This window comes from Squalius cephalus, assembly GCF_949319135.1.
Source record: "Squalius cephalus genome assembly, chromosome: 15".
Lineage (NCBI taxonomy): Eukaryota > Metazoa > Chordata > Actinopteri > Cypriniformes > Leuciscidae > Squalius > Squalius cephalus.
In genome coordinates, this window is record NC_137136.1 from 24,872,413 (window position 1) to 24,885,482 (window position 13,070).

Sequence of the window (13,070 nt, forward strand, 5' to 3'; positions counted from 1 at the left end):
ATTTGCGGCTTTCCATGAAACGAATGAGAAGTAAATCTCTCTTTTCAATTATGAATGTCTCACTTGTCTGGATTGATTATATTCGAAATGGATGCTCCATTATTCATTATAGGGATCGGTTAATGACACGTGAAAATGTGACTGAGAGCAGAGGGTGTGTAAAAACGGCCCATATGCACTTACTACAATCTAATAATGGATTTCACATTAAGAACACTTTATTATATTTCATGAAATTATTGTTGGAGACAGTGGAATCATTTTGATGCAAATTGATATTAAAATTACATTCTTATTTGTAGAATGGTCATCAGGTATGATTTGATATCTTTGTATTTCTTTACTACAAACTACAGTATTGTCCACACATCATCAGCACTCTAAAAATAAAAATTCCAGTTAGAGCCAAAAGGGTTTTTTCAGTATGACACTATCTACCCTGGAACCTTTGAGGCCAACCATGGACCAATCAGCTGTAAGCACAGGACTAGAGCTCAGCAACAGTGACATGGGAGAATAACGTACCTCACTTCATATTTTACAGAAATTTAACATCTAGACATCTAGTATGAAAACTGATTTTTAGAATAAAAAAACAACAACAACTTAAGATATAGTTTAAGATTCAAATTTGGCATCATGTAACAAAATGTCTAATGATTAAATTAGACCAGATACCATGAACAAGCTGGCTTTCATATAATGTTCAGATCTTAAATGTATATTAATTACAAAATGCATAGCAATGAATTCACTTGAACAATATATGCACGTAATATTTCAGTCAGAAGATACAGACAAGGTATGAGTCAACTGAAGGCACATTGCAAAGCACCAGTGCAGGATGCGATCTAGTGTTGTGTAGTTATGTTGTGGCATAGGATACCCTTTATGAGGAACCAAAACTGAAACATCATATAACCAATGCAAAATATAACCAACCCCTATATAGCAAAAATTGCCCTTTTTCCACCTGGTATTAAGATGCGTTGTATGTACATCCGTAATGTAACAACAAGTGGTCAGCATGCATTACGTTACAGTACCACTCGTTTTCAAACAGTAACATTTTCAAATGCATTTCCCATGACCACTTGTTCGGATTTAGTCGAGACCCTCCCCTCTTGTTTCCTTTACACTCTACTTCACTTTTGCGGGAGCGCTGAGAGTCATGCACTAATGCGACTGAAGGGCAAACCTGTGTTACACAGCTTACAATTGATTTGAAAAAGAACCAAATGAAAAGTATAAGGAAGGTATCTGTAATTTCCATCGTAATCAGTGTATTTTGGTACAACACAACAAAGTTTGACAACTTGTTTTGATGCAACTACCTCTATATGTGGTTTTGGCAACCCATTGGAAATAAGTTACCCTGCCTACATTTCTGTAACCTGAAATACGTTGCTCCAGGTAAATTTTGCTGCACTTTTCAGGTGACACGTCCACAAGAGGTGCTATAATCATATCATGTTATTCTCCATTGCAGATGTGGGTTTATTAAAAAAGCCCAGTGTTCATGGGTACGTTTTTGCAAAATGATATTGCTTTGCTTGTAGCATGTTTCACAGCACTTTCAAAATCCAGTGATTGGTGTTACAGTTCACAGCTAACTGAAACATTCAAACGCGAACTATTGCAACGTATTATTATTACGTTGGTTCTTGTATGCGTCATGGCAGTCTGGAAATGAAATGTCTGGAGAGTGGTGCTTAAAGGTTAATGCTCTCACAAATATAGGAGAACCTACACTAAACCTAACCGATACTGTTAACAAAGCATACATAAATAAATACATAAATAAATAGAAAATAAAAGAATAAAAGTTGTTGTTGTTTTACTGCCACTAGCGTCATTTCAGATATAAACTGCATTGAAACACATGTATAGGCATGTTTTTGCAGTGTTTCAGAAAATGTAGGCAGAGTCATGTATTTCTAATGAGCTTGGGTTGGGTTTCAGTGAACTGATAATAACATTATCAGACTCCATTATTTTAGACTCCATTTCTACCTGTCATTGACCACTTGTGATAAGATCACAAAAATGCATCCCATACCTGCTGAAGACAAAGTCTTGATTTTTTTTTTTTTAAGTGAATCTGCTTTGGTGGACCAATGGATGATGATTCCAATCAATATTTCATTTCGGTTCCTCCAGATTATTCTGTGAACTCCAGTGTGCAGGTCAGAGAACAGTGGGAACATTTTTGGGCCCTGAGATTCATAAATGTTGAACACTATGGTCTTATAAAGTCCCAGAGTTAAGGACAAGAACATTGAGAACCAGATTTATTTGACAATTTTTTTTTGTTAGGAATGTGAAAAATGACATTTTCATAATTGAGTATCTGATGTGTTTCTGAGTAATATCTGGATAATAATCACAGTCTATCAATACATTAACTGACATATATCCAAATTAGGCTACATAACCTTTTATTGCACAAAGCTATTATAGACCAAAATATTATTCATAGTTAAACAAATAGTTCACCCAAAAAATTAAAATTCTGTCATTAATTACTCACCCTCATGTTGTTCCAACCCATGATACTTTCGTTCATTTTCGGAACACAAATAAATATCTTTTCTTTTCTTTTTTTTTCATTAATAATAATAATAATAATAATAATAATAATAATAATAATAATAATTTGTTACATTTATATAGCGCTTTTTCTGAGACCTCAAAGTGCTTTACATAGATGGGGGAATCTGCAGCAATGTGCAGCATCCACTTGGATGATGCAACGGCAGCCATATTGCGCCAGAACGCCCACCACACACCAGCTTACTGGTGGAGAGGAGACAGTGATGAAGCCAATCAGTATATGGGGATGATTAGGAGGCCATGATGGACAGGGGCCAAGGGGCAAATTTGGCCAGGATGCCGGGGTTACACCCCTACTCTTTTTCGAAGGACATCCTGGGATTTTTAATGACCACAGAGAGTCAGGACCTCGGTTTAACGTCTCATCCGAAGGACGGTGCTCTTTTGGCAGTATAGTGTCCCCGTCACTACACTGGGGCATTAGGACCCACACAGACCACAGGGTGAGCACCCCCTGCTGGCCTCACTAACACCTCTTCCAGCAGCAACCTGGTTTTTCTCAGGAGGTCTCCCATCCAGGTACTAACCAGGCTGAGCCCTGCTTAGCTTCAGTGGGCAACCAGTCTTGGGCTACAGGGTGATATTAAGAGATCATAAAACTAATCCAAATGAATTGAGTGGCTTAGTCCACATTTTCTGAAGATACTCGGTCTCTTTATATGATGAACTGATTTAATTTAGGCTTTTATTCACATTTAAACATTGATCAACAAACATGAAAAGAAGCTCAACCGATCCTGCTTGACGCGTGAGAACAAACTTCATTGGTTCTTCCGGAAGCTCAAAAGTGCTGCGTAACATGAGAATGAAGCTCATTGGTTCTTGCAGAATCAAATGTGCTGCGTAACACGAGAATGAACCTCGTTGGTTCTTGCTGAAGCTCAAACGTGTTGCGTAACACAAGAATGAAGCTCATTGGTTCTTGCTGAAGCTCAAACGCGTTGCGTAACGCGAGAATGGACCTCATTGGTTCTTGCAGAAGCTCAAACGTGCTGCGTAACAAGAATGAAGCTCATTGGTTCTTGCTGAAGCTCAAACGTGCTGCGTAACACGAGAACGAACCTCACTGGTTCTTGCAGAAGCTCAAACGTGTTGCGTAACGCGAGAATGAACCTCATTGGTTCTTGCAGAAGCTCAAACGTGCTGCGTAACACGAGAACGAACCTCATTGGTTCTTGCAGAAGCTCAAACGTGCTGCGTAACACGAGAATGAACCTCATTGATTCTCGCACGTCAGGCGAACATGCTTGAGCTTCTGTTTACCACAACTGATGTGTGAACTGATGAATGTTTATATGTGAATAAATGCCTAAATTAAATTGTTCATAATATAAAGCGATCACGTCTCTTCAGAAAATTTGGACTAAACCACTCAATTCATATGGATTAGTTTTACAATTTCTTTATGAACTTTTTGAAGCGTCACAATTGTAGTTTAATTGCGTAGCTGTCAACGGAGGGACAGAAAGCTCTCAGATTTAATCAAAAAGATCTTAATTTGTGTTCCAAAGATGAACTAAAGTCTTACGGGTTTGGAACGACATAAGGGTGAGTAATTAATGACAGAATTACAATTTTGGGGTGAACTAACCCTATAATGCTAAAACACTGTCTGAGAGTTACTACATTTAATCAAATGAACTATCTTTGGTACACTGACATATCATTTTGCACAATTTTCTCATTATTTTAATGAAACAAAAACAAACTGAATTCTAGAAATTAAAAGGGGATTCTTAAACAAATGAACAAAACAGTAATATTCTGTTTTTAAGTCACATGACACCTGATTTTCTCTCCAAGCTTTTCCTGGGGTCACCCATATAGGGGAGACATACGGAAGAGTTGTGCTATTAAACGCATTACTGTAAATTAAATTCTACATTTGTATTTTTTGGTTTGTTAATTAAGAAAATACTGTGATTATGGTTTCACAATTAGAGTTTGTAAGAATCTAATTATGGATACATATATGATAAAGCTGCATCTAACGATTGTTTGACAATTGATTAATTGGGTGATTTATTTCTTTGATTATTGGATTAATCGGGTAAAAAACCCCAGATTTTATTCTTTTTGATTACTTTTTTTTTTTTTTAAACAATGGACTGTTTAAATTGCTAAACTACAAATGATAATAAAGAAAAACAAAAGCACAGACCCTGTGTTAACAGGTAACATTCACTCCCCTGATCATAACCTGTTAAGATGTGAACACTTCATGGAATTACTTTCATTATATATAATATAATTTATATTTTTACAATTTTCTGTTGTGGTAGAGTTTCCATATGGCACGGTTTCAAAAAAGTCAATTATTGGATGACTAGTAGACCATAATGATCTATGCATAGTTTATGCAAAAGAAATGGTTAAGCAAAACAGATGTAAAGTTTGCATGAAACACACACACACACACACGCACGCACACACACTGACCAGTTGAATGAGGAGGTTGTTTAGGTCTGTCAGTGGCTTGTTGATGAACAGCAGTTCCTCTGCAGCCTCAGTGTTTTCATTGCTGTCTGATCTCTACAAAAAAAAAAGAAGCAGAGAGAGCATTATTAGGCCGAGAAGAAAAAAGAGAGGGAGAATAAAGGGGAAGCGAAAGGAAGAAAATGAGGACAGTCAGTCATTGGGGGGATGCTTAGAGAAGAGAACTCAAGAGCCAACGCAACAGAGGATTGAGAGTCTGAGAGATTCCTGCTCATGTAATCATCACAGGAAGTACAGTAGCTTGAAGCTGGTGCTATTTTTAACAGAGACGCTCCTCAGAGGTGCTGGGGTCTCTGAACACTGCCCAGCTCTGCTGCCAGAACGGAACAATGTGTACAGCTCGCAGTCTACCATCAGCCACAACATCTTACTCTTTAGTAACAGCTGTCATAGAGAGAGAGAGAGAGAGAGAGAGAGAGAGAGAGAGAGAGAGAGAGAGAGAGAGAGAGAGAGAGAGAGACAGATAGATAAAAATAGACAACAGCAGCAAGAATGCATAAGAAATGCAAAGTTTGTTACCCATCAGTCATCAGCGAGAGCAGCCGTGCAGTGGGTCTGGTTCAAAAGTTCATGCCGCTGTCTCTAGCTGTCTTATTCTGGCTAATATTTCAGTGAATGTGAGTGTCTGGGATCCTCAAGCAGATTGACAGACCGGAGCAATGAGATTACAGCAAGCCTTCGCTTAATAGGACTGCAGCTTTTTCACATTTAAACTCCCTTCACTCATTTAAAATATTAATGACGGAGCTCGGGCTGACATCGTGAGAGAAACGCGAGAGGGAAGGACAGTCGGCGCAGTGGGGAAAAGTGTTCGGGAATGTCTCCCTCATCATTATCACCCAAACGAATTTGGGTTGTGTGGACACTTTTTTTTTAATAAGCTTTCCTTTCTCTCTTCTGTCGCTTTTCTCTCTCTCTCTCTCAGAGTACTGAATTCCATTACAGGCTCCATTTTGGCGATGTCCGTGCATGAATATGTATGGAAGGACGCTGAGGGAAAGACAAAGGCCTTGGGTGGATAATGAGGGTTGAGGAGGAACTGACAGGGGAGCGACTTCCTGTGAGTCCTGTGTGCCACATATCCGACTTTAAAGCACTGTTTACCACGGGTCTGCTGAAGCGTACCGGTAAAAATAGCACTGGGAACTATTAGACGTCAAAGTACTGGAAATTGAACACGAACGCTCGTGCGCGCACACACTCGGTAGCTCTGACAAAGATGTCCGCTACGAGTAATTATGGGTAAAAGGTGTGGTGGATCCACTCGGAGTGAGTGGCTGGATGTATCCTGCTGGTATCTGCATAGCAGTTGTCATTGCATAACAATCTAATCATCAGTGAGGAGAGGATCCAGACATGAACCCCCTAAAAGCATGCCTACGGCGACAGTAGCAGGCAAGCGCTCCCTGAGGACGGGGGGCTGGGGGGTGTAGGGAAAGGAGGAGAGAGAGAGAGAGAGAGAGAGAGAGAGAGAGAGAGAGAGAGAGAGAGAGAGAGAGAAACGAGGAGAACAGCTCAAGAAATGAGGGCGACAGAGTGAGAAGTGTTTACAAAGAAGAGGATGGGACGGCAAGGGTGAGAGAGGGAAAACAAAATAAGGATGGATACCTCTGGAACGAGAAAAAGAGCAAGAGGGGATTTACAGAGCAGTCTGTGACATGAGAAACAAGAAAAAAGAACAAAAATATATTTTTTATATTTTTATTATTATTTGTTTTTGAATTTCTTTGTTCCAGCCCTAAATTAAAGAGGAAACATTAAAGAAAAGAATACAATTTTCTGTTGTGGTAGGCTACAGAGTTGCCATAATGTACCATATCAAAAATCTTGTCACTTTTAAAGAAAAAACCTCACTAGTCAACCTCAATATCCAACTAGTTGGTTGCTAGATGACTAGTAGACCATCCAAATCCATCCATAACTTATGCAACAGGAATGGTTAGAGGCAAAACAGAGAGGAAATTAGTATGGTTTTGAAAACAGCTGTGCAACTGTCACACTCCTACAGAAACCCTGTCTTATATGTACAGTGACATTTTTATTTTACAGATGAATCTGAAATTAGACAGAAGCAGAAAAACAAAGGCATATAAAATATATATTTATCAAGAGATTGAGAGAATTTTCTACAAAGTGTATCAAACAAATGTCTCTTCCAAAGAGTTCTCTTTCTCTCTAAAAAAAATAGTCAACAGATTCAAACCCTATGATCTTGGACAATTTTCATTTTTGTGTGGTCAGTAAAAGGAGGCACATCTGAGGCAGAGACTACTGTTTAATATGCTTATTCACGTATATCCATATTCATAAATTTAAACAAAATTGAAATCATAGAAGAAATACAGAGTGAGAAGGATAGAGGCCAATAAAGAAAACGAGAGGGAAAGACTGTCCTCCCAATTACTGAGAAATCATTTTAACCTCTCAAAAACTTAGCAAAGTGTGCCAAGGCAGAATACATTTCCCCACTACATTGACACCATGAAAATGGGAAAATACCATATCTAGCTGAAACTCCATAAAGAACTTTTCCTGTCACAACAAGACATCTTCCTACATGGCATTTACATTCCACCGCCATAACCCCTCCTGCAGAGAAGATATGTTTCATACACTGGAAAAAGAGACATGTCCTATCTAGGCTCAGGAATATGTGCTTGTTTGTGGGGATCTGAATGCAAAAACAGGATTACAGCTTGACTTCACAGACAGGAAAGTAAAAATATTAATAAGGTTTCCTCTATAAATAACAACATTTTGCCTTTCCACAGAAATAACCATGACCATATTGTCAATGAGAATGGGAGAGATTGTCGCTGCGTCTGAAATCACATCTCGTCATAGTAGGTGCTACATTTGAATTTACTTCAAAACTGTTAAAAAGAGTACGCTCTATATAGTATGAATATGGGCAGTATGAATGAAATTTGGACGTACTACATCCGCCATATTGTTACTGTCACTGTCACATGACCCACCAGTGTCAGTTGCGTCGCTTCACTTCCATTCATAAATCCTCTCCTGTGGCCTCATGAGTTAGTAAAGTGTCCATCGAATGCACACTTTAGAATCTCGGTGAAAGTTATAGTTTATCCGGGGATTTTTTTTCACCAACTGTTTTTCGAATATTATGCATTAGGACAAACTACTCTTTTGGCAAACTGTTTTTCACATACTACATAGTAGGGAAATATTCGATTTCGGACACAGTGTGTGTCTCTGTCAACTGTCATACGAGGGGACATATTTGGGGGAATAATTCAAGACCTAGATCCCTTATTTTATTAATAGTATTCTTTAAAAAAATCCCAACAACTGTCCAATCACTTCATTTATCATAGGACAAATTAACTTTAGCAAAAATTTCAGTAAATAGTACCATACAGTACCAACATGAAACCATACAAAAATAATGACAGCAAAGATAATGTTCTTGATATCTACAATATACTCGTATTAAAGGTGTCACGATATCTGTGAAAATATTAATTAAATATTTAAAGGAACATTGAAATCAAAAATTACATTTTGATCCAAATCAGCACAGATCCAAATAACAAAAATTTGTGTACTTCACTGTGAAATATTAAATTACACAAACAGATGGATGGATGGATTTCATTCTATCTGGTACAAAGTGTAGGAGGTGAAACCTACAACCTTATTAAATCAATGTACACTAAAAGTCAATGCATAATAAATAAATAAAATAGCAACAAAAGAGAACATATTTCTCAGGACAGTGGAATGAATGTTGCTCATTTAGCCCAACATTGTTCAAAATGTACATCAACATGTACAATCAATGAACAAGGTGGAATCTGTGTGGAATAACCTTCCGCCCCTGGTCTCACTTCACTCAACATAGAAATCAAACACCTGCACTGCACAGATGAGTGGTTCTGCTGTCTTACACTACACAGTGTTTACAGCTAAACCTGGAACTGCTGGAGTAATAGTGCCAGTCAACCCAAATAAATACACAATCATGACCTTCTACAAAAGATCCACATCCCAGAAAACACAACACAACACATATTCACACCACATAAGCTCCTCACACTACTATTATCTAGTACTAAAAGCAATTCCACAGGAAACTATAACCCTGCAGTAAATGAACTGGGAAATAATGGCCGCAGGGCCTTGTATGCCATAAAACGACAATGCCCTTTAGAAACTCCTGTTAGGATTTGGCTGGAAATATTAGAATCTGCAATTGAGCCCATTGCCCTTTATGCCAATGGGATGTGGGGTCCACTTAAAAAAACTAGAATATGAAAATGGGACAAACGTGTAATTGTAAGCCGAATTATGTAAAATATCCAACCAATACACCAACACACAACAAATACAGCATGCAGGACAGAATTCAGAAAATATTCCATAATTACACTGTAAAAAAATATTGCAATTTTAACTATAAAAGAATGCTACAGTAAAAAAAACAAAAAACAAACAAACCAGTAATTAGTTAATTATATTCCTCAGCTGTGGAAAAGCTACTTTCTCTTTACCACCAGTGCTATTATGGTGGTTGAAATTATTTGTTAAAGGTACAAAACGGCTTTTGGATTTACCGGTTTGACACATTTTTATAGATTACAGATCTAAATTGTAAAATTTATGTTGGTCTGTAAATATGTTTACATTTTTACTGCATTTTTACAGAATCATTCTGGCAACCACAGCTGTTAAAGCTACACTGTATAATTTTTTAAGTTGATTCTTAGCAAAAAAAACACTTTGTTCTTTCAAAATTATATGTGCTCATTAATGTGTAATTACTTCTACCAACTAATCAAGTATTCTCGTGAGCGTAGAATCTGCCATTTAGAATACATACGAGTAATCCATGTTGCTCCTCCATCTTGAAAATATATTAGCCAAAGAGGGACAAACCTGGAAATTCAAGCTTCGCCTTTCACGTTTTTACACTCAGTGGCACCGTGACGAATGCGAGGGGGAGATTACTCGCGACTGCCGGCAGATTTGAAATAATACGGCCACCGTAGGAGTTAAAACGCCCTCGGAATGGGAGGGGCTGGAAAGTAATATTCAGTTGGTAGTCATAAACAATTTCACCGCTAGATGGGAGAAAATCCTACACAGTGTAGCTTTAAACAACAGGATAAAAAAAAAAAAGTATAAAGATCTGCTATTCTGGAATCTTCTGATATCATATTAAAACCCTGCAATACTAAGAGGAAAGAACAACCCAAGCTTATTGGAAAAACGTGCCTGTGGTGACAAAATTCAGAAAATTCGTGACACTTTCAAAGAGAAATGTCCAATTAGTGGCGCTGAAAGTGCGTTCAGTTTTATCCGAAACAGATGAACGTGAATTTTGCAACGTTGTTTTATGTAGCATAGCAGTTTAGAAATAAAATGTCCAGTGAGTGGCACTAAAAGGTTAACGCTTTTAACCTTTGCAATTGAAAATAACGTACCACCTACACTAAACCCTAAACATACCCGATAGTAGGGGATATACCGGTAGACACGATTAACCGGTAGAGATTTGTCAACCGGTAGAGATTTTAGACTATCGCCTCTATCGCAGTTACACTCACATGGCATTGCTGTGCTGCATGCTTGGTGGTCACGAAAGCTTATCGTCTACATGCATTTTTAAGCATTGTCGTTTAAAAACAAGTGATTTTAGACTGTTGAAGCACAATAGGCAGCGAACCAGAACTCATTTCGTTATATGGGTGGCTGTCTTAGAGATGCGCTCATGTGAAGCCGCTTTATTGGCCTTGAACAGTTAAATACACACACTTGTATGTGTCAAAATGCCTGTCTTTGCAAGTATCCTAGTAAATAGTCATTTATGCCTTAAGTGAATGCAAACAGTTGAGAAAGGAAATGCAAGTGTAACAGTATATTGGATCTGGGCAGCTCTTAATGTGACAGCAGCCTAATTCATGCTGTCTGTCATTCACGTTAATCAAACAACAAACAATTAAGTTTAATTACTTTAATAAAATAAATCTAAACTGAAATAGAGAGAGAATGTTACCTGAAGGGCCAGTCGGACTACAGATGAAAGGTTTTTGAGTAGGCAGTGGATGATGTCCAGCAGACACAGGAGCAGAGAAGAACAGCTCTTCATCCCTGAGTGCATTTCTCTCTCCAGATATACGCCAGAGACTTCCACAAAGACATTACTCACCACCTCAATTACACCTGAGAAGAGAGATAAACAAACACAGTCACTCTTCTATACATGCATCTGCTCTGACACATCTAGCATTAGATATCAGCAATTTAATTAAACAACTGTCTGTCACACAATACATTACACTTAATATACTTACTGTTTGAAGTAGTCATAGTAACATAAGTAAGAAGAGAGTATATCAATATTCTCAGTTTATGGTAAAGATTCAAAACCATAAAAAAGTACATATATAATCTGATGTAATTTTCAAGAGGTTGAAAAAAATATGTTGTATACAAACAATATATATAGTTGTAGTGTATTTATATAGTTTGGGGTTGGTAAGTTTTTTTTGTTGTTGACAGAAATGAGTACTTTTTTTCCCAGCAAGGATGCACTGAATTGACCTGAAGTGACAGGAACAACTTCTAGAATGATACAAAATAAATTCTGTGCTTTTGTTTCTTGAGCACCAAATCAGTATATTCATCAGTATGATTTCTGAAGAATCATGTGACACCGAAGACTGGAGTAATGGCTGCTGAAAATTCAGCTTTGCTGTCACATAAATAAATTTCATTTGAAAAAATTACATTTTTATAATATTGCACAATATAACTGTTATTGCTCTATTTTTTATCAATCAAATGCAGTTTTGGTGAGCATAAGAAACTTCTTTCAAAAACATCTTTAATAAATCTTACTGATCCCAGTACTTTATAGAACAGTACATACACACACACATACATATATATACAGAATATATATATATATATATATATATATATATATATATATATATATATATATATATATATATACAGTATACACACACACACACACACACACACACACACACACACACACACACACACACACACACACACACACACACACACACACTTAATACCTAAACTTAACAACTACCTTACTAACTATTAATAATCAGTAATTACAAGTTTATTGAAGTAAAAGTCATAATTAATAGTTAGTTACTAGTGAGAATTGGACTCCAATTCTACAATTGGAGAATTGGAGAAGTGTGACCACTTTTATTTCTTAAATTTTGAATAGCATTGCAATATATTGCACAGCTATAGTTTCATCCAATATCCACAGATTTATGGGATAGCCGTGATGGTTTGTTTGTAAAATCGCAAAATACAAAAGGTACATATTTTACAAACTATATACAGATAAATAGAAATTAGTCTTGTAAAAAATATTAAATGTTTTCCTATTTAAATATTTTTTAATTGGTAATATTATTTTGAGGACCTTAAAGGATGTATATATGCATAATTAAATGATGTATCATATTCCATATATTCTATTCTATTCCATTATATTCTATTTCTATTTGTAAATATGCAAATGACTAAAGTTGAACATTGATCATTTTATTCCTGGCAGAAAATTCTGTTGTCATAAACTCAAACACAGACCACAAGTAACTGGGATGAAGTTACCAATGTTTGTTTTGAGCATCCAAATAAAGTCTTTGAATCCTTACAAGTGAGACTAAGTTCTGCTTCATGCCCAAAACCACATGATTCAGGTCCAAATGAACTTTCAAAAGAAAAATGCAGTCCAACCTAATCCACAGTGTGATACATTCAATGTGACTTCCAAAGACCAGAAGTAAAGAGATGCACAGAAGTCTTCTAATTTAAACCTTCACCCATTATTTAACTTCAAGGATCCAAAAAAAGGAAATGGAAAATAACATTTACACATTACTCTGCACAGTAGAGTGGAGTTGAACAAAAATAACATTTCCAGCCAGAAGAACTTTTAA

The 13,070-nt window shown here is 36.9% G+C and overlaps 1 protein-coding gene across 6 annotated transcripts in view; it reads right to left on the bottom strand.

The window, feature by feature from the left end:
• ulk4 (unc-51 like kinase 4) overlaps window positions 1-13,070 on the bottom strand; it is a 210,911-nt gene that overhangs the window by 46,222 nt on the left and 151,619 nt on the right. For all 6 annotated transcript variants that reach the window (XM_079894053.1, XM_079894051.1, XM_079894055.1 and 3 more), the window contains 2 exons: window positions 11,132-11,298; window positions 5,053-5,145 (listed from right to left, as the gene is read on the bottom strand). In XM_079894053.1, the coding sequence (XP_079750179.1) occupies window positions 5,053-5,145; window positions 11,132-11,298 (260 nt within the window). The remainder of the gene's footprint in view (window positions 1-5,052; window positions 5,146-11,131; window positions 11,299-13,070) is intronic.